Raw genomic sequence first — 18,065 nt, 5'->3', positions numbered from 1 at the left:
GCAATGGGGCTCAAAGGGAGCTGGCCAAAGAGCTCTGGTCATGCACAACCTCGCTCTGAACGGAGGTGCTTGCTCCCTGGCACCGTTCACCTCTCTTGGCATCTAGCCAACGGAGCTCTGTAATGCCCTGGCGTCAGAAGGCCGAGCAAAATCTCAGAAAGCCTGGGGAGGAGGAAACGCTGAGCACCAGAATTTGGCTTGGAAGGTGGCTGGTAGAAGGGGATGGCTGAGGACACTTGAAAAGCAGGAGCTGAAGGAGGCAGCCTGGGAAGCCTCTAGTCACTCTCAGCAGTGTCAGCCAGCTACTATTGTAGAAGGGCTTCTGGGGCTTTCTGGTTTCTGTCTCGGCCCTGAGTTGCATTTCGGACGTGGATGCTCCAACACTGGATTTCGCATTCCTTTTTTCCTACTCTGGTTGTGCCTGAGACACCGTCTGGTTTTCGTCCTGGTGTCGCAGGTGCATTATTCAGAGAAGTCGTTTGTCGTGGGGTTAACAAAAAGGGTTTTCAGCAACGCTCAAACGGTAATTAATCAATGATTGAATAAAAATCAAATGGTAATCAAAGGGTGATGAAGCAATAATTGAATGGGAACTAGAATCATTTAGGCTGGAAAAGACCCTTAAGATCACCGAGTCCAACTGGTAACCTAACACTGCCAAGTCCACCACTAAACCACGTCCCTAAGTGCCACGGCTACACGTCTTTTCAATACGTCCAGGGATGGCACCTCAACCGCTTCCCTGGGCAGCCTGTTCCAACGCTTGACAAACCTCGGCCCATCAATCCAGCCTGCCCAGACCCCTCTGTAGAGCCTTTCTGCCCTCCAACAAATCAATGCTCCCACCCACCGCCTCCAAAGCTGCCCCACAGCCACTTGCAGCTTCCTACCGCGCTAGGGAAAAAGGCCCCCACCGACTCTGAAAGGCAGTTTATTGCCATGGAAAAAGGCCATTTCTGCCATGACTCCCCAGCTCGTGGTCCCGCACGCCTTTTTGTTCCAGGGGCACCACGTCACCAAAGCACTAAGGACTTCAGGAGAAAGACGTTGGGCCACCTGCGACGCTTAGGCGCCATGCTGAGCTCCCGTGCTGTGCCCCGACCACCCGCCACTTCTGAGTGGATGGGATGGGTGAGCCCAGGCCAGGCTCAAGGCTCACTTCTCTCCCCGGTACCAGGGAGCCCAGAACCGGCCATGGTACTGCAGATGCAGCCTTACCCGTGCGGCACAGAGGGGAAGGATCACCTTCCGCGACCTGCTGGCAGCGCTCCCCATGCCGGGGACAGGAGCAGAGATTTTCCTTGGCCTTGGAGTCACACTGCCTGAACAGCACCGTTTGGCCAACTGTGCCGTACATGACGGCTGCGCCAGGGGACCTGGCGTTTGACTCTGCGCATGCTGCAGGAGCAGCCGCCCCGGTTACGTGGGTGCCGAGGGCTCGGGCCCCCCGCCTTGGCACTTCACACCCAGCCCTGTGAGGCGGGGGCCGTCTCACAGTGGGTGGCAGGTGGCCGAGGGCGTCCCTGCCCGCACTGGGGGCGCGCGCAGGCCAGCGGTGCTGATGTCACAGCGGCCACTGTAAGCCGCGGGGCCAAGCCCACATAAAGGAACGCTGGGCACCAGCCGTGCGTCAGTGTGACCTGGTGAGGTGAGGAGAGGGTAGGGGAGTGACAGCGCTTGCACAGGGCTGCCGAGGGAGGAGGGGGGCCCCACACCTTGGGGCTCTGGGCCTGTGCTGCAAGCTCACCCGCGTCTTGCTTCTGCCTCAGAGCCAGCAGGGGAGCGTTTGCAGGAGACACCCCAGCGCTGCTGGGACAAGGACTCTCCAAACGCTCACTGTTGATGTGTGCCATGTCCACAAGGAAGCGGAAGGCCACCGACTCCATGGAGCAGGGTGAGAGCAAAGTATCCCTTGCACAGCCTGGCAGAGGGGTTGTCAGGGTGGTCAGCATGGGGCCAAGAGCGGTGGCAGGGGGAGGCAGGAGCTCCCCATCTGCCCCAGGAAAAGGCCCCTCCTTTCCTCAGCAAGCAGGGACCAGGCTGGGCACTGGGCACCCGCTGAGAGCCCCACGCCTGCAACGGCCCCTTCCTCTCCAAGGCCTCCAGCCCTGCCCATCAGCCAGCTAGGCGGGGATGGAGCAGGCCCTTGGCAGCAATCCTCAGGGACACTTCCCCCGGCCACGCACAGGTGCTCGTTCCCGCTGGCATTTGCTCTCTCCCCTCCAGCATGCATGCTGTGTCTCCGGGCAGAGGCTGACCCGGATGTCTGTGGGCCCAAACTGGAGAAGCAAGGAGTCTGTGCCCATGTGTTTTGCCTGGTGAGTTCCTCTGGAGCCCCCTCCAGCTTTCCGACAGACAGTCAGACAGCAGAGATTTCTCCTCTTCTCTCTTCTGCAGTATTTTGCCAACGAGCTTTTTCAGCAACGGGTCAAGGAAGTAGGACTCGTGGGATTTCTGCCTGAGGATATTCAACGCACAATCGCCCGGGCAGCGCAGAAGGTGAGGACCTGACAAGAACAGGGAGATTTGTGCCAGGAGAGGTTTGCCGGAGCTTAGCCCAGACCCCAAGAAAGAAATCCCTTCAAGCCGCTCTGGGACAAAAGTCTTGCTCCCAGCAGGTCCACAGAGGCTCCCGCACAGGAGCCTTGACCGCCAGGCGGCTCTGCGGGGTGTGACCCAGCAGCGGCCGCATCCTGCGCCCTGCCCGGAGGTGTGGGTCGGGCTGTGGAGGCCCTGAGGCTGCCGCTGATGGGGGCTGCTGTGCTCTTTCCAGGACTGCTTTGTCTGTGGTGACAGCGGGGCCACCATCACTTGCCGGGAGATGGGCTGCGACCGCAGCTTCCATCTCCCCTGTGCTGTGGAGGGTGGATGCATCACCCAGTTCTTTGGGCTCTACAGGTAAGGGCAGCCAGGCTGCATGGGGGAGGCTCCTCACCTTCAGTCGCTTGCCTGCCACTGTAAGCCAAGATAGAAAGGAATCCACAGTGGCAGATGCCAGCAGCCGGCCACATGCAGAGCCAGAGCCGGGCAATGCCTGGGGTTCCTTCATGCCTCTTCTCCCCTCCTTGCTCCCACTGGGGTAGGGCCCAGCACTCCACAGCTCGCCCATCCCTTTCCTCTTCCCCCAGGTCCTTCTGCTGGGAGCACCGCCCAGAGCAGGCAGTGGAGGCGGCTCCGGAGGAGACCACCACCTGCCTCATCTGCCTGGACCCTGTGGGGGACAGAAAGTCCTTCGGCACCATGGTGTGCCCAGCGTGCAAACACGCCTGGTTCCACAGGGGATGCATCCAGGTTCATGCCAGTCATGCTGGCTTCTACGGCTTCTGCTGCCCGCATTGTCAAAATGAGTATCGATTTCTGATGGAAATGCTCACCATGGGGATCCAAATCCCAAAGAGGTTGGTTTTTATTATTCCCAGCTCACAAGGCAGGAGGGTGCGAGCACTGTGCCATGCCATGCCATGCCAGGGCCTGTCCCAGCAGTCCTGGCTCTCCACTGTACTGTGAGTCTGGCCTTCAGCTTCACGGAGGACTTGGAAACACGGCAGGGAGGGAAAGAAGAGCAGGGACGCCCTGCACCTGCCTTTTGCCCAGCTGCAGGGGCTCATCAATTTTCCCTTCCTCCACCAGAAGGGGACTGTCGTGGGAAGACAATGGTGCCTATGAGCAATTATATGAGAGGCACAGACGCTGTGATGCCAGTGAGTGCCTTTGTCCAGCAGGCAGGGAGCGGGCAGAGGAAGAGGGGTAAGTTGCCAAAGCTGCACCCCAGGGCTCTGCACAGGGTCTCTGTCTCTCAAAGGGGAAGGGCTAAGATCGAGAGCTCTGCCGCGCAATCCTGTGCCACGGTCACTTCGTCCTCACAGCCATGAACCCGTTTGCTTCCTCAGGCCCTGGCAACTGCTCCTGTGCTGCTCCTGCGCTGCTGAGGGCACTCACAAACGCTGCTCCTACCTGAGGAACAGCACGGCCAGCTGGGAGTGCGACGGCTGTGCTGGACTGGGCACCGGTAAGAGGCAAAGCACGCGGGTGCCCCTGGGCTGGGGCCAGGGGCCAGGCAAGGCCTGGTAGCAGCTGCCCGTGCTGGGCTTGCCAGATCTGGCCTCTCTGCTCCAGGAGGCCTGGAGGCACCGCACTGGCCTATCCTGCCCCAGGTCTGGTGGAGCCGTGCCCTTGACCTTCCAGCTTCCCCTTACAGCCTCCAGTGCCAGCTTGGTGCTTAACGGCCCCACCACCTCCAGCCAGTCACCTCCATGGCACCTGAGACCAGCAGCCCCACCACTGGTAGCCAGGTGGCATTGGGGCACTCCTACGGCTGCCCAGTGCCTGAGAGCAGCCGCCGCTCCAGCTACCCTGGGCCCCAGCGGGCGCGAGACCATTCCCGATTGCAACGTCGGGCCCAAACTCCCTCGCCGGCCCAGAAGACACTGTAACAGCAGTCACACGCCAGCACCGAGTGATGAGAGCTGCACCTCCAGCCAGGCAGCAGTGGGGCTGCCCCATGGCCTTCTGGCACCAGAGACCAGCAGCCCCACCACCGGTAGCCAGGCAGCACCAGGGCCCTCCCGCGGTTCCCCAGAGCTGAGGGCAGCAGCTGCTCCAGCATCCCTGGGCCCGACCGCATGCGAGACCATTCCCGATTGCAACGGTGGGCCCAAACTCCCTACAGCCAGCCTGGACGCTGCTGCAGGACCAGCCGTGCACCGTCCTCAAGTGCTGGCCCTGATCCACACCCCGCCCCCCGCACAACAAAGAGAGCTGTTAGTCTCTGCACTGGGATATCCCACACTCGTTTGTCGGCTTCCTCCTCCTCTCCCTTTCTGGAGGGGCAGCATTAGGGGCTGGGCACGGAGGGTTCTCTTCTCCCTGCGTGTAGGCAGCACCTTCCCCAGACATCCCTCCTTGCGGGCTGGCCTGGGCCGGCTGCCCAGCGCCGTGGCCCTCTGCTTCGTGCCTTGCTGGCACCACATCTTGCTCAGTTTCCCCGGGGGAAGTTCACACCCACCCCCAAACCCCCTCTGTCTCTGGGCCTCTGTCCCTGTCCCCAGGAGTGTGGCCTGCACGGCCCAGTTGGTGCCGCTGCTGCCATCTCCTGGCAATGGGTGCTGCCCCTGCCCACCCGGCGCAGCCCTCATGGCTCGCCCACCAAAATCACCTGTCCTGGTCCCAGCGACTTTTGACACGCTTCAACTTTGTTTCCTTCTGGACAAGCCTGTAAACAATTTCCTATCCTCCTTGCCTAGGTTAGGGAGAATTGTGGCAAAGTGGCAAAGCTACTTTTCTTTAAGAGTTCAGTTCAGTGTCACATCCCTATTTGTGACACAAAAGCTTCCGTAGACTCTGTTCATACAGTCGCCTAAGGGCACTCCCCACTTCTGGGTCCTGTTCCCCAACACGATTGCTACTGTACCAACTGAAGGCTTCCTTCTTGCAGTATAAGCCAAGAAGTCATTTTTAGGAGAGATCGCAAACGCCTGGTAAGGACTTTACTCCACAGAGCTCAGCAGAGTCAGAGCAGTACCTGTTACTGAGGGCTTGAGTCCCGCCGTATGCCCTCCAGAGCAAAAAAATCACATGTGCTCTACGGGAGGGTAACAAGGGGCCTGGAAATGGCAATCATCCGCAAGGATTTCCCTTCTGTTGGAGACCAGCAAGTGCCTTTCTACTGCAAGAAGGAGAACAGCTTTGGTTACAGAGCGACTGCCGAACAGCTCTGCGGAAGCTGGCGGAGAGCTAGAAGGCTGAGTCAAAGACTAACGGTGACCAAAGCACAAAGGAAATCCCGTGGGGTGGCTGTACAGATTTGAACAACCCTCTGCTCTTCGTGGTGTGTGTGTCTGGTCTCATGGTGTGTGCGTGAAGTGCCTTCCTGACAGGCCTTAATGCAGCATGAAAGTTGATTCCTTAAAGTAGGGAGCGGCTGTCCTCTCGGAGGAAGGCAGGGGAACCTGGGAGCCCTGGTGGGCTGTTCTGCCAATAAAGAGGCAATGCAGAAGGAATGGAGGTGCAGAGGGTCCATAAGAGAACTCGGTGGCAGCACTTTGTCCTTCTAGTCTTGAGTGCTGTGACTGGGAAGGTGTGAGCTCTAGACGCGGCCAGAGCAGGCAGCACTCTTCAGGGGGATTGCGCTGTGAGCTCCGAGGCGCTCCTGAGCAATGGGGCTCAAAGGGAGCTGGCCAAAGAGCTCTGGTCATGCACAACCTCGCTCTGAACGGAGGTGCTTGCTCCCTGGCACCGTTCACCTCTCTTGGCATCTAGCCAACGGAGCTCTGTAATGCCCTGGCGTCAGAAGGCCGAGCAAAATCTCAGAAAGCCTGGGGAGGAGGAAACGCTGAGCACCAGAATTTGGCTTGGAAGGTGGCTGGTAGAAGGGGATGGCTGAGGACACTTGAAAAGCAGGAGCTGAAGGAGGCAGCCTGGGAAGCCTCTAGTCACTCTCAGCAGTGTCAGCCAGCTACTATTGTAGAAGGGCTTCTGGGGCTTTCTGGTTTCTGTCTCGGCCCTGAGTTGCATTTCGGACGTGGATGCTCCAACACTGGATTTCGCATTCCTTTTTTCCTACTCTGGTTGTGCCTGAGACACCGTCTGGTTTTCGTCCTGGTGTCGCAGGTGCATTATTCAGAGAAGTCGTTTGTCGTGGGGTTAACAAAAAGGGTTTTCAGCAACGCTCAAACGGTAATTAATCAATGATTGAATAAAAATCAAATGGTAATCAAAGGGTGATGAAGCAATAATTGAATGGGAACTAGAATCATTTAGGCTGGAAAAGACCCTTAAGATCACCGAGTCCAACTGGTAACCTAACACTGCCAAGTCCACCACTAAACCACGTCCCTAAGTGCCACGGCTACACGTCTTTTCAATACGTCCAGGGATGGCACCTCAACCGCTTCCCTGGGCAGCCTGTTCCAACGCTTGACAAACCTCGGCCCATCAATCCAGCCTGCCCAGACCCCTCTGTAGAGCCTTTCTGCCCTCCAACAAATCAATGCTCCCACCCACCGCCTCCAAAGCTGCCCCACAGCCACTTGCAGCTTCCTACCGCGCTAGGGAAAAAGGCCCCCACCGACTCTGAAAGGCAGTTTATTGCCATGGAAAAAGGCCATTTCTGCCATGACTCCCCAGCTCGTGGTCCCGCACGCCTTTTTGTTCCAGGGGCACCACGTCACCAAAGCACTAAGGACTTCAGGAGAAAGACGTTGGGCCACCTGCGACGCTTAGGCGCCATGCTGAGCTCCCGTGCTGTGCCCCGACCACCCGCCACTTCTGAGTGGATGGGATGGGTGAGCCCAGGCCAGGCTCAAGGCTCACTTCTCTCCCCGGTACCAGGGAGCCCAGAACCGGCCATGGTACTGCAGATGCAGCCTTACCCGTGCGGCACAGAGGGGAAAGATCACCTTCCGCGACCTGCTGGCAGCGCTCCCCATGCCGGGGACAGGAGCAGAGATTTTCCTTGGCCTTGGAGTCACACTGCCTGAACAGCACCGTTTGGCCAACAGTGCCGTACGTGACGGCTGCGCCAGGGGACCTGGCGTTTGACTCTGCGCATGCTGCAGGAGCAGCCGCCCCGGTTACGTGGGTGCCGAGGGCTCGGGCCCCCCGCCTTGGCACTTCACACCCAGCCCTGTGAGGCGGGGGCCGTCTCACAGTGGGTGGCAGGTGGCCGAGGGCGTCCCTGCCCGCACTGGGGGCGCGCGCAGGCCAGCAGTGCTGATGTCACAGCGGCCACTGTAAGCCGCGGGGCCAAGCCCACATAAAGGAACGCTGGGCACCAGCCGTGCGTCAGTGTGACCTGGTGAGGTGAGGAGAGGGTAGGGGAGTGACAGCGCTTGCGCAGGGCTGCCGAGGGAGGAGGGGGGCCCCACACCTTGGGGCTCTGGGCCTGTGCTGCAAGCTCACCCGCGTCTTGCTTCTGCCTCAGAGCCAGCAGGGGAGCGTTTGCAGGAGACACCCCAGTGCTGCTGGGACAAGGACTCTCCAAACGCTCACTGTTGATGTGTGCCATGTCCGCAAGGAAGCGGAAGGCCACCGACTCCATGGAGCAGGGTGAGAGCAAAGTATCCCTTGCACAGCCTGGCAGAGGGGTTGTCAGGGTGGTCAGCATGGGGCCAAGAGCGGTGGCAGGGGGAGGCAGGAGCTCCCCATCTGCCCCAGGAAAAGGCCCCTCCTTTCCTCAGCAAGCAGGGACCAGGCTGGGCACTGGGCACCCGCTGAGAGCCCCACGCCTGCAACGGCCCCTTCCTCTCCAAGGCCTCCAGCCCTGCCCATCAGCCAGCTAGGCAGGGATGGAGCAGGCCCTTGGCAGCAATCCTCAGGGACACTTCCCCCGGCCACGCACAGGTGCTCGTTCCCGCTGGCATTTGCTCTCTCCCCTCCAGCATGCATGCTGTGTCTCCGGGCAGAGGCTGACCCGGATGTCTGTGGGCCCAAACTGGAGAAGCAAGGAGTCTGTGCCCATGCGTTTTGCCTGGTGAGTTCCTCTGGAGCCCCCTCCAGCTTTCCGACAGGCAGTCAGACAGCAGAGATTTCTCCTCTTCTCTCTTCTGCAGTATTTTGCCAACGAGCTTTTTCAGCAACGGGTCAAGGAAGTAGGACTCGTGGGATTTCTGCCTGAGGATATTCAACGCACAATCGCCCGGGCAGCGCAGAAGGTGAGGACCTGACAAGAACAGGGAGATTTGTGCCAGGAGAGGTTTGCCGGAGCTTAGCCCAGACCCCAAGAAAGAAATCCCTTCAAGCCGCTCTGGGACAAAAGTCTTGCTCCCAGCAGGTCCACAGAGGCTCCCGCACAGGAGCCTTGACCGCCAGGCGGCTCTGCGGGGTGTGACCCAGCAGCGGCCGCATCCTGCGCCCTGCCCGGAGGTGTGGGTCGGGCTGTGGAGGCCCTGAGGCTGCCGCTGATGGGGGCTGCTGTGCTCTTTCCAGGACTGCTTTGTCTGTGGTGACAGCGGGGCCACCATCACTTGCCGGGAGATGGGCTGCGACCGCAGCTTCCATCTCCCCTGTGCTGTGGAGGGTGGATGCATCACCCAGTTCTTTGGGCTCTACAGGTAAGGGCAGCCAGGCTGCATGGGGGAGGCTCCTCACCTTCAGTCGCTTGCCTGCCACTGTAAGCCAAGATAGAAAGGAATCCACAGTGGCAGATGCCAGCAGCCGGCCACATGCAGAGCCAGAGCCGGGCAATGCCTGGGGTTCCTTCATGCCTCTTCTCCCCTCCTTGCTCCCACTGGGGTAGGGCCCAGCACTCCACAGCTCGCCCATCCCTTTCCTCTTCCCCCAGGTCCTTCTGCTGGGAGCACCGCCCAGAGCAGGCAGTGGAGGCGGCTCCGGAGGAGACCACCACCTGCCTCATCTGCCTGGACCCTGTGGGGGACAGAAAGTCCTTCGGCACCATGGTGTGCCCAGCGTGCAAACACGCCTGGTTCCACAGGGGATGCATCCAGGTTCATGCCAGTCATGCTGGCTTCTACGGCTTCTGCTGCCCGCATTGTCAAAATGAGTATCGATTTCTGATGGAAATGCTCACCATGGGGATCCAAATCCCAAAGAGGTTGGTTTTTATTATTCCCAGCTCACAAGGCAGGAGGGTGCGAGCACTGTGCCATGCCATGCCATGCCAGGGCCTGTCCCAGCAGTCCTGGCTCTCCACTGTACTGTGAGTCTGGCCTTCAGCTTCACGGAGGACTTGGAAACACGGCAGGGAGGGAAAGAAGAGCAGGGACGCCCTGCACCTGCCTTTTGCCCAGCTGCAGGGGCTCATCAATTTTCCCTTCCTCCACCAGAAGGGGACTGTCGTGGGAAGACAATGGTGCCTATGAGCAATTATATGAGAGGCACAGACGCTGTGATGCCAGTGAGTGCCTTTGTCCAGCAGGCAGGGAGCGGGCAGAGGAAGAGGGGTAAGTTGCCAAAGCTGCACCCCAGGGCTCTGCACAGGGTCTCTGCCTCTCAAAGGGGAAGGGCTAAGATCGAGAGCTCTGCCGCGCAATCCTGTGCCACGGTCACTTCGTCCTCACAGCCATGAACCCGTTTGCTTCCTCAGGCCCTGGCAACTGCTCCTGTGCTGCTCCTGCGCTGCTGAGGGCACTCACAAACGCTGCTCCTACCTGAGGAACAGCACGGCCAGCTGGGAGTGCGACGGCTGTGCTGGACTGGGCACCGGTAAGAGGCAAAGCACGCGGGTGCCCCTGGGCTGGGGCCAGGGGCCAGGCAAGGCCTGGTAGCAGCTGCCCGTGCTGGGCTTGCCAGATCTGGCCTCTCTGCTCCAGGAGGCCTGGAGGCACCGCACTGGCCTATCCTGCCCCAGGTCTGGTGGAGCCGTGCCCTTGACCTTCCAGCTTCCCCTTACAGCCTCCAGTGCCAGCTTGGTGCTTAACGGCCCCACCACCTCCAGCCAGTCACCTCCATGGCACCTGAGACCAGCAGCCCCACCACTGGTAGCCAGGTGGCATTGGGGCACTCCTACGGCTGCCCAGTGCCTGAGAGCAGCCGCCGCTCCAGCTACCCTGGGCCCCAGCGGGCGCGAGACCATTCCCGATTGCAACGTCGGGCCCAAACTCCCTCGCCGGCCCAGAAGACACTGTAACAGCAGTCACACGCCAGCACCGAGTGATGAGAGCTGCACCTCCAGCCAGGCAGCAGTGGGGCTGCCCCATGGCCTTCTGGCACCAGAGACCAGCAGCCCCACCACCGGTAGCCAGGCAGCACCAGGGCCCTCCCGCGGTTCCCCAGAGCTGAGGGCAGCAGCTGCTCCAGCATCCCTGGGCCCGACCGCATGCGAGACCATTCCCGATTGCAACGGTGGGCCCAAACTCCCTACAGCCAGCCTGGACGCTGCTGCAGGACCAGGCGTGCACCGTCCTCAAGTGCTGGCCCTGATCCACACCCCGCCCCCCGCACAACAAAGAGAGCTGTTAGTCTCTGCACTGGGATATCCCACACTCGTTTGTCGGCTTCCTCCTCCTCTCCCTTTCTGGAGGGGCAGCATTAGGGGCTGGGCACGGAGGGTTCTCTTCTCCCTGCGTGTAGGCAGCACCTTCCCCAGACATCCCTCCTTGCGGGCTGGCCTGGGCCGGCTGCCCAGCGCCGTGGCCCTCTGCTTCGTGCCTTGCTGGCACCACATCTTGCTCAGTTTCCCCGGGGGAAGTTCACACCCACCCCCAAACCCCCTCTGTCTCTGGGCCTCTGTCCCTGTCCCCAGGAGTGTGGCCTGCACGGCCCAGTTGGTGCCGCTGCTGCCATCTCCTGGCAATGGGTGCTGCCCCTGCCCACCCGGCGCAGCCCTCATGGCTCGCCCACCAAAATCACCTGTCCTGGTCCCAGCGACTTTTGACACGCTTCAACTTTGTTTCCTTCTGGACAAGCCTGTAACCAATTTCCTATCCTCCTTGCCTAGGTTAGGGAGAATTGTGGCAAAGTGGCAAAGCTACTTTTCTTTAAGAGTTCAGTTCAGTGTCACATCCCTATTTGTGACACAAAAGCTTCTGTAGACTCTGTTCATACAGTCGCCTAAGGGCGCTCCCCAGTTCTGGGTCCTGTTCCCCAACACGATTGCTACTGTACCAACTGAAGGCTTCCTTCTTGCAGTATAAGCCAAGAAGTCATTTTTAGGAGAGATCGCAAACGCCTGGTAAGGACTTTACTCCACAGAGCTCAGCAGAGTCAGAGCAGTACCTGTTACTGAGGGCTTGAGTCCCGCCGTATGCCCTCCAGAGCAAAAAAATCACATGTGCTCTACGGGAGGGTAACAAGGGGCCTGGAAATGGCAATCATCCGCAAGGATTTCCCTTCTGTTGGAGACCAGCAAGTGCCTTTCTACTGCAAGAAGGAGAACAGCTTTGGTTACAGAGCGACTGCCGAACAGCTCTGCGGAAGCTGGCGGAGAGCTAGAAGGCTGAGTCAAAGACTAACGGTGACCAAAGCGCAAAGGAAATCCCGTGGGGTGGCTGTACAGATTTGAACAACCCTCTGCTCTTCGTGGTGTGTGTGTCTGGTCTCATGGTGTGTGCGTGAAGTGCCTTCCTGACAGGCCTTAATGCAGCATGAAAGTTGATTCCTTAAAGTAGGGAGCGGCTGTCCTCTCGGAGGAAGGCAGGGGAACCTGGGAGCCCTGGTGGGCTGTTCTGCCAATAAAGAGGCAATGCAGAAGGAATGGAGGTGCAGAGGGTCCATAAGAGAACTCGGTGGCAGCACTTTGTCCTTCTAGTCTTGAGTGCTGTGACTGGGAAGGTGTGAGCTCTAGACGCGGCCAGAGCAGGCAGCACTCTTCAGGGGGATTGCGCTGTGAGCTCCGAGGCGCTCCTGAGCAATGGGGCTCAAAGGGAGCTGGCCAAAGAGCTCTGGTCATGCACAACCTCGCTCTGAACGGAGGTGCTTGCTCCCTGGCACCGTTCACCTCTCTTGGCATCTAGCCAACGGAGCTCTGTAATGCCCTGGCGTCAGAAGGCCGAGCAAAATCTCAGAAAGCCTGGGGAGGAGGAAACGCTGAGCACCAGAATTTGGCTTGGAAGGTGGCTGGTAGAAGGGGATGGCTGAGGACACTTGAAAAGCAGGAGCTGAAGGAGGCAGCCTGGGAAGCCTCTAGTCACTCTCAGCAGTGTCAGCCAGCTACTATTGTAGAAGGGCTTCTGGGGCTTTCTGGTTTCTGTCTCGGCCCTGAGTTGCATTTCGGACGTGGATGCTCCAACACTGGATTTCGCATTCCTTTTTTCCTACTCTGGTTGTGCCTGAGACACCGTCTGGTTTTCGTCCTGGTGTCGCAGGTGCATTATTCAGAGAAGTCGTTTGTCGTGGGGTTAACAAAAAGGGTTTTCAGCAACGCTCAAACGGTAATTAATCAATGATTGAATAAAAATCAAATGGTAATCAAAGGGTGATGAAGCAATAATTGAATGGGAACTAGAATCATTTAGGCTGGAAAAGACCCTTAAGATCACCGAGTCCAACTGGTAACCTAACACTGCCAAGTCCACCACTAAACCACGTCCCTAAGTGCCACGGCTACACGTCTTTTCAATACGTCCAGGGATGGCACCTCAACCGCTTCCCTGGGCAGCCTGTTCCAACGCTTGACAAACCTCGGCCCATCAATCCAGCCTGCCCAGACCCCTCTGTAGAGCCTTTCTGCCCTCCAACAAATCAATGCTCCCACCCACCGCCTCCAAAGCTGCCCCACAGCCACTTGCAGCTTCCTACCGCGCTAGGGAAAAAGGCCCCCACCGACTCTGAAAGGCAGTTTATTGCCATGGAAAAAGGCCATTTCTGCCATGACTCCCCAGCTCGTGGTCCCGCACGCCTTTTTGTTCCAGGGGCACCACGTCACCAAAGCACTAAGGACTTCAGGAGAAAGACGTTGGGCCACCTGCGACGCTTAGGCGCCATGCTGAGCTCCCGTGCTGTGCCCCGACCACCCGCCACTTCTGGGTGGATGGGATGGGTGAGCCCAGGCCAGGCTCAAGGCTCACTTCTCTCCCCGGTACCAGGGAGCCCAGAACCGGCCGTGGTACTGCAGATGCAGCCTTACCCGTGCGGCACAGAGGGGAAGGATCACCTTCCGCGACCTGCTGGCAGCGCTCCCCATGCCGGGGACAGGAGCAGAGATTTTCCTTGGCCTTGGAGTCACACTGCCTGAACAGCACCGTTTGGCCAACAGTGCTGTACGCGACGGCTGCCCCAGGGGACCTGGCGTTTGACTCTGCGCATGCTGCAGGAGCAGCCGCCCCGGTTACGTGGGTGCCGAGGGCTCGGGCCCCCCGCCTTGGCACTTCACACCCAGCCCTGTGAGGCGGGGGCCGTCTCACAGTGGGTGGCAGGTGGCCGAGGGCGTACCTGCCCGCACTGGGGGCGCGCGCAGGCCAGCGGTGCTGATGTCACAGCGGCCACTGTAAGCCGCGGGGCCAAGCCCACATAAAGGAACGCTGGGCACCAGCCGTGCGTCAGTGTGACCTGGTGAGGTGAGGAGAGGGTAGGGGAGTGACAGCGCTTGCGCAGGGCTGCCGAGGGAGGAGGGGGGCCCCACACCTTGGGGCTCTGGGCCTGTGCTGCAAGCTCACCCGCGTCTTGCTTCTGCCTCAGAGCCAGCAGGGGAGCGTTTGCAGGAGACACCCCAGCGCTGCTGGGACAAGGACTCTCCAAACGCTCACTGTTGATGTGTGCCATGTCCGCAAGGAAGCGGAAGGCCACCGACTCCATGGAGCAGGGTGAGAGCAAAGTATCCCTTGCACAGCCTGGCAGAGGGGTTGTCAGGGTGTTCAGCATGGGGCCAAGAGCGGTGGCAGGGGGAGGCAGGAGCTCCCCATCTGCCCCAGGAAAAGGCCCCTCCTTTCCTCAGCAAGCAGGGACCAGGCTGGGCACTGGGCACCCGCTGAGAGCCCCACGCCTGCAACGGCCCCTTCCTCTCCAAGGCCTCCAGCCCTGCCCATCAGCCAGCTAGGCAGGGATGGAGCAGGCCCTTGGCAGCAATCCTCAGGGACACTTCCCCCGGCCACGCACAGGTGCTCGTTCCCGCTGGCATTTGCTCTCTCCCCTCCAGCATGCATGCTGTGTCTCCGGGCAGAGGCTGACCCGGATGTCTGTGGGCCCAAACTGGAGAAGCAAGGAGTCTGTGCCCATGTGTTTTGCCTGGTGAGTTCCTCTGGAGCCCCCTCCAGCTTTCCGACAGACAGTCAGACAGCAGAGATTTCTCCTCTTCTCTCTTCTGCAGTATTTTGCCAACGAGCTTTTTCAGCAACGGGTCAAGGAAGTAGGACTCGTGGGATTTCTGCCTGAGGATATTCAACGCACAATCGCCCGGGCAGCGCAGAAGGTGAGGACCTGACAAGAACAGGGAGATTTGTGCCAGGAGAGGTTTGCCGGAGCTTAGCCCAGACCCCAAGAAAGAAATCCCTTCAAGCCGCTCTGGGACAAAAGTCTTGCTCCCAGCAGGTCCACAGAGGCTCCCGCACAGGAGCCTTGACCGCCAGGCGGCTCTGCGGGGTGTGACCCAGCAGCGGCCGCATCCTGCGCCCTGCCCGGAGGTGTGGGTCGGGCTGTGGAGGCCCTGAGGCTGCCGCTGATGGGGGCTGCTGTGCTCTTTCCAGGACTGCTTTGTCTGTGGTGACAGCGGGGCCACCATCACTTGCCGGGAGATGGGCTGCGACCGCAGCTTCCATCTCCCCTGTGCTGTGGAGGGTGGATGCATCACCCAGTTCTTTGGGCTCTACAGGTAAGGGCAGCCAGGCTGCATGGGGGAGGCTCCTCACCTTCAGTCGCTTGCCTGCCACTGTAAGCCAAGATAGAAAGGAATCCACAGTGGCAGATCCCAGCAGCCGGCCACATGCAGAGCCAGAGCCGGGCAATGCCTGGGGTTCCTTCATGCCTCTTCTCCCCTCCTTGCTCCCACTGGGGTAGGGCCCAGCACTCCACAGCTCGCCCATCCCTTTCCTCTTCCCCCAGGTCCTTCTGCTGGGAGCACCGCCCAGAGCAGGCAGTGGAGGCGGCTCCGGAGGAGACCACCACCTGCCTCATCTGCCTGGACCCTGTGGGGGACAGAAAGTCCTTCGGCACCATGGTGTGCCCAGCGTGCAAACACGCCTGGTTCCACAGGGGATGCATCCAGGTTCATGCCAGTCATGCTGGCTTCTACGGCTTCTGCTGCCCGCATTGTCAAAATGAGTATCGATTTCTGATGGAAATGCTCACCATGGGGATCCAAATCCCAAAGAGGTTGGTTTTTATTATTCCCAGCTCACAAGGCAGGAGGGTGCGAGCACTGTGCCATGCCATGCCATGCCAGGGCCTGTCCCAGCAGTCCTGGCTCTCCACTGTACTGTGAGTCTGGCCTTCAGCTTCACGGAGGACTTGGAAACACGGCAGGGAGGGAAAGAAGAGCAGGGACGCCCTGCACCTGCCTTTTGCCCAGCTGCAGGGGCTCATCAATTTTCCCTTCCTCCACCAGAAGGGGACTGTCGTGGGAAGACAATGGTGCCTATGAGCAATTATATGAGAGGCACAGACGCTGTGATGCCAGTGAGTGCCTTTGTCCAGCAGGCAGGGAGCGGGCAGAGGAAGAGGGGTAAGTTGCCAAAGCTGCACCCCAGGGCTCTGCACAGGGTCTCTGCCTCTCAAAGGGGAAGGGCTAAGATCGAGAGCTCTGCCGCGCAATCCTGTGCCACGGTCACTTCGTCCTCACAGCCATGAACCCGTTTGCTTCCTCAGGCCCTGGCAACTGCTCCTGTGCTGCTCCTGCGCTGCTGAGGGCACTCACAAACGCTGCTCCTACCTGAGGAACAGCACGGCCAGCTGGGAGTGCGACGGCTGTGCTGGACTGGGCACCGGTAAGAGGCAAAGCACGCGGGTGCCCCTGGGCTGGGGCCAGGGGCCAGGCAAGGCCTGGTAGCAGCTGCCCGTGCTGGGCTTGCCAGATCTGGCCTCTCTGCTCCAGGAGGCCTGGAGGCACCGCACTGGCCTATCCTGCCCCAGGTCTGGTGGAGCCGTGCCCTTGACCTTCCAGCTTCCCCTTACAGCCTCCAGTGCCAGCTTGGTGCTTAACGGCCCCACCACCTCCAGCCAGTCACCTCCATGGCACCTGAGACCAGCAGCCCCACCACTGGTAGCCAGGTGGCATTGGGGCACTCCTACGGCTGCCCAGTGCCTGAGAGCAGCCGCCGCTCCAGCTACCCTGGGCCCCAGCGGGCGCGAGACCATTCCCGATTGCAACGTCGGGCCCAAACTCCCTCGCCGGCCCAGAAGACACTGTAACAGCAGTCACACGCCAGCACCGAGTGATGAGAGCTGCACCTCCAGCCAGGCAGCAGTGGGGCTGCCCCATGGCCTTCTGGCACCAGAGACCAGCAGCCCCACCACCGGTAGCCAGGCAGCACCAGGGCCCTCCCGCGGTTCCCCAGAGCTGAGGGCAGCAGCTGCTCCAGCATCCCTGGGCCCGACCGCATGCGAGACCATTCCCGATTGCAACGGTGGGCCCAAACTCCCTACAGCCAGCCTGGACGCTGCTGCAGGACCAGCCGTGCACCGTCCTCAAGTGCTGGCCCTGATCCACACCCCGCCCCCCGCACAACAAAGAGAGCTGTTAGTCTCTGCACTGGGATATCCCACACTCGTTTGTCGGCTTCCTCCTCCTCTCCCTTTCTGGAGGGGCAGCATTAGGGGCTGGGCACGGAGGGTTCTCTTCTCCCTGCGTGTAGGCAGCACCTTCCCCAGACATCCCTCCTTGCGGGCTGGCCTGGGCCGGCTGCCCAGCGCCGTGGCCCTCTGCTTCGTGCCTTGCTGGCACCACATCTTGCTCAGTTTCCCCGGGGGAAGTTCACACCCACCCCCAAACCCCCTCTGTCTCTGGGCCTCTGTCCCTGTCCCCAGGAGTGTGGCCTGCACGGCCCAGTTGGTGCCGCTGCTGCCATCTCCTGGCAATGGGTGCTGCCCCTGCCCACCCGGCGCAGCCCTCATGGCTCGCCCACCAAAATCACCTGTCCTGGTCCCAGCGACTTTTGACACGCTTCAACTTTGTTTCCTTCTGGACAAGCCTGTAACCAATTTCCTATCCTCCTTGCCTAGGTTAGGGAGAATTGTGGCAAAGTGGCAAAGCTACTTTTCTTTAAGAGTTCAGTTCAGTGTCACATCCCTATTTGTGACACAAAAGCTTCCGTAGACTCTGTTCATACAGTCGCCTAAGGGCGCTCCCCAGTTCTGGGTCCTGTTCCCCAACACGATTGCTACTGTACCAACTGAAGGCTTCCTTCTTGCAGTATAAGCCAAGAAGTCATTTTTAGGAGAGATCGCAAACGCCTGGGAAGGACTTTACTCCACAGAGCTCAGCAGAGTCAGAGCAGTACCTGTTACTGAGGGCTTGAGTCCCGCCGTATGCCCTCCAGAGCAAAAAAATCACATGTGCTCTACGGGAGGGTAACAAGGGGCCTGGAAATGGCAATCATCCGCAAGGATTTCCCTTCTGTTGGAGACCAGCAAGTGCCTTTCTACTGCAAGAAGGAGAACAGCTTTGGTTACAGAGCGACTGCCGAACAGCTCTGCGGAAGCTGGCGGAGAGCTAGAAGGCTGAGTCAAAGACTAACGGT

The 18,065-nt window shown here is 59.9% G+C and overlaps 3 protein-coding genes across 3 annotated transcripts; all 3 read left to right on the top strand.

Moving 5' to 3' along the window:
• The first annotated feature begins 1,884 nt into the window (after positions 1-1,884).
• On the top strand, positions 1,885-5,180 carry LOC135314020 (PHD finger protein 7-like). The gene is made up of 9 exons (XM_064455690.1): positions 1,885-1,894; positions 2,227-2,318; positions 2,398-2,499; positions 2,774-2,898; positions 3,129-3,398; positions 3,634-3,747; positions 3,891-4,009; positions 4,199-4,791; positions 5,049-5,180. Exons 1-9 carry the CDS (start codon positions 1,885-1,887, stop codon positions 5,178-5,180), a joined length of 1,557 nt encoding a protein of 518 aa, XP_064311760.1.
• A 2,823-nt stretch (positions 5,181-8,003) lies between these two features.
• LOC135314019 (PHD finger protein 7-like) lies at positions 8,004-13,373 on the top strand. The gene is made up of 10 exons (XM_064455689.1): positions 8,004-8,046; positions 8,379-8,470; positions 8,550-8,651; positions 8,926-9,050; positions 9,281-9,550; positions 9,786-9,899; positions 10,043-10,161; positions 10,351-10,912; positions 11,713-11,911; positions 13,308-13,373. Exons 1-10 carry the CDS (start codon positions 8,004-8,006, stop codon positions 13,371-13,373), a joined length of 1,692 nt encoding a protein of 563 aa, XP_064311759.1.
• A 782-nt stretch (positions 13,374-14,155) lies between these two features.
• On the top strand, positions 14,156-16,527 carry LOC135314018 (PHD finger protein 7-like). Its single transcript, XM_064455688.1, has 8 exons — positions 14,156-14,198; positions 14,531-14,622; positions 14,702-14,803; positions 15,078-15,202; positions 15,433-15,702; positions 15,938-16,051; positions 16,195-16,313; positions 16,421-16,527. Exons 1-8 carry the CDS (start codon positions 14,156-14,158, stop codon positions 16,525-16,527), a joined length of 972 nt encoding a protein of 323 aa, XP_064311758.1.
• Positions 16,528-18,065: the final 1,538 nt, after the last annotated feature.

This window comes from Phalacrocorax carbo, chromosome 6 (genome assembly GCF_963921805.1).
Source record: "Phalacrocorax carbo chromosome 6, bPhaCar2.1, whole genome shotgun sequence".
Classification (NCBI taxonomy): domain Eukaryota; kingdom Metazoa; phylum Chordata; class Aves; order Suliformes; family Phalacrocoracidae; genus Phalacrocorax; species Phalacrocorax carbo.
The sequence above is the reverse complement of the archived record's forward strand: the minus strand, read 5'-3'. Positions and strand labels throughout refer to the sequence as shown.

What these genes read in the sequence shown, in the direction of transcription:
- LOC135314020 (XM_064455690.1), top strand. An exon ending in GGGATCCAAATCCCAAAGAG is followed by an intron (nt 3,399 to 3,633) that starts GTTGGTTTTTAT and finishes CTCCACCAGAAG; the next exon opens with GGGACTGTCGTGGGAAGACA. An exon ending in CACTGGGATATCCCACACTC is followed by an intron (nt 4,792 to 5,048) that starts GTTTGTCGGCTT and finishes CCCTGTCCCCAG; the next exon opens with GAGTGTGGCCTGCACGGCCC.
- LOC135314019 (XM_064455689.1), top strand. Translation starts at nt 8,004, where the DNA reads ATGTCCGCAAGGAAGCGGAAGGCCACCGACTCCATGGAGCAGG. An exon ending in CAGTTCTTTGGGCTCTACAG is followed by an intron (nt 9,051 to 9,280) that starts GTAAGGGCAGCC and finishes CTCTTCCCCCAG; the next exon opens with GTCCTTCTGCTGGGAGCACC. An exon ending in GGCTGAGTCAAAGACTAACG is followed by an intron (nt 11,912 to 13,307) that starts GTGACCAAAGCG and finishes TTTTTGTTCCAG; the next exon opens with GGGCACCACGTCACCAAAGC.
- LOC135314018 (XM_064455688.1), top strand. Translation starts at nt 14,156, where the DNA reads ATGTCCGCAAGGAAGCGGAAGGCCACCGACTCCATGGAGCAGG. An exon ending in CAGTTCTTTGGGCTCTACAG is followed by an intron (nt 15,203 to 15,432) that starts GTAAGGGCAGCC and finishes CTCTTCCCCCAG; the next exon opens with GTCCTTCTGCTGGGAGCACC. An exon ending in GGGATCCAAATCCCAAAGAG is followed by an intron (nt 15,703 to 15,937) that starts GTTGGTTTTTAT and finishes CTCCACCAGAAG; the next exon opens with GGGACTGTCGTGGGAAGACA.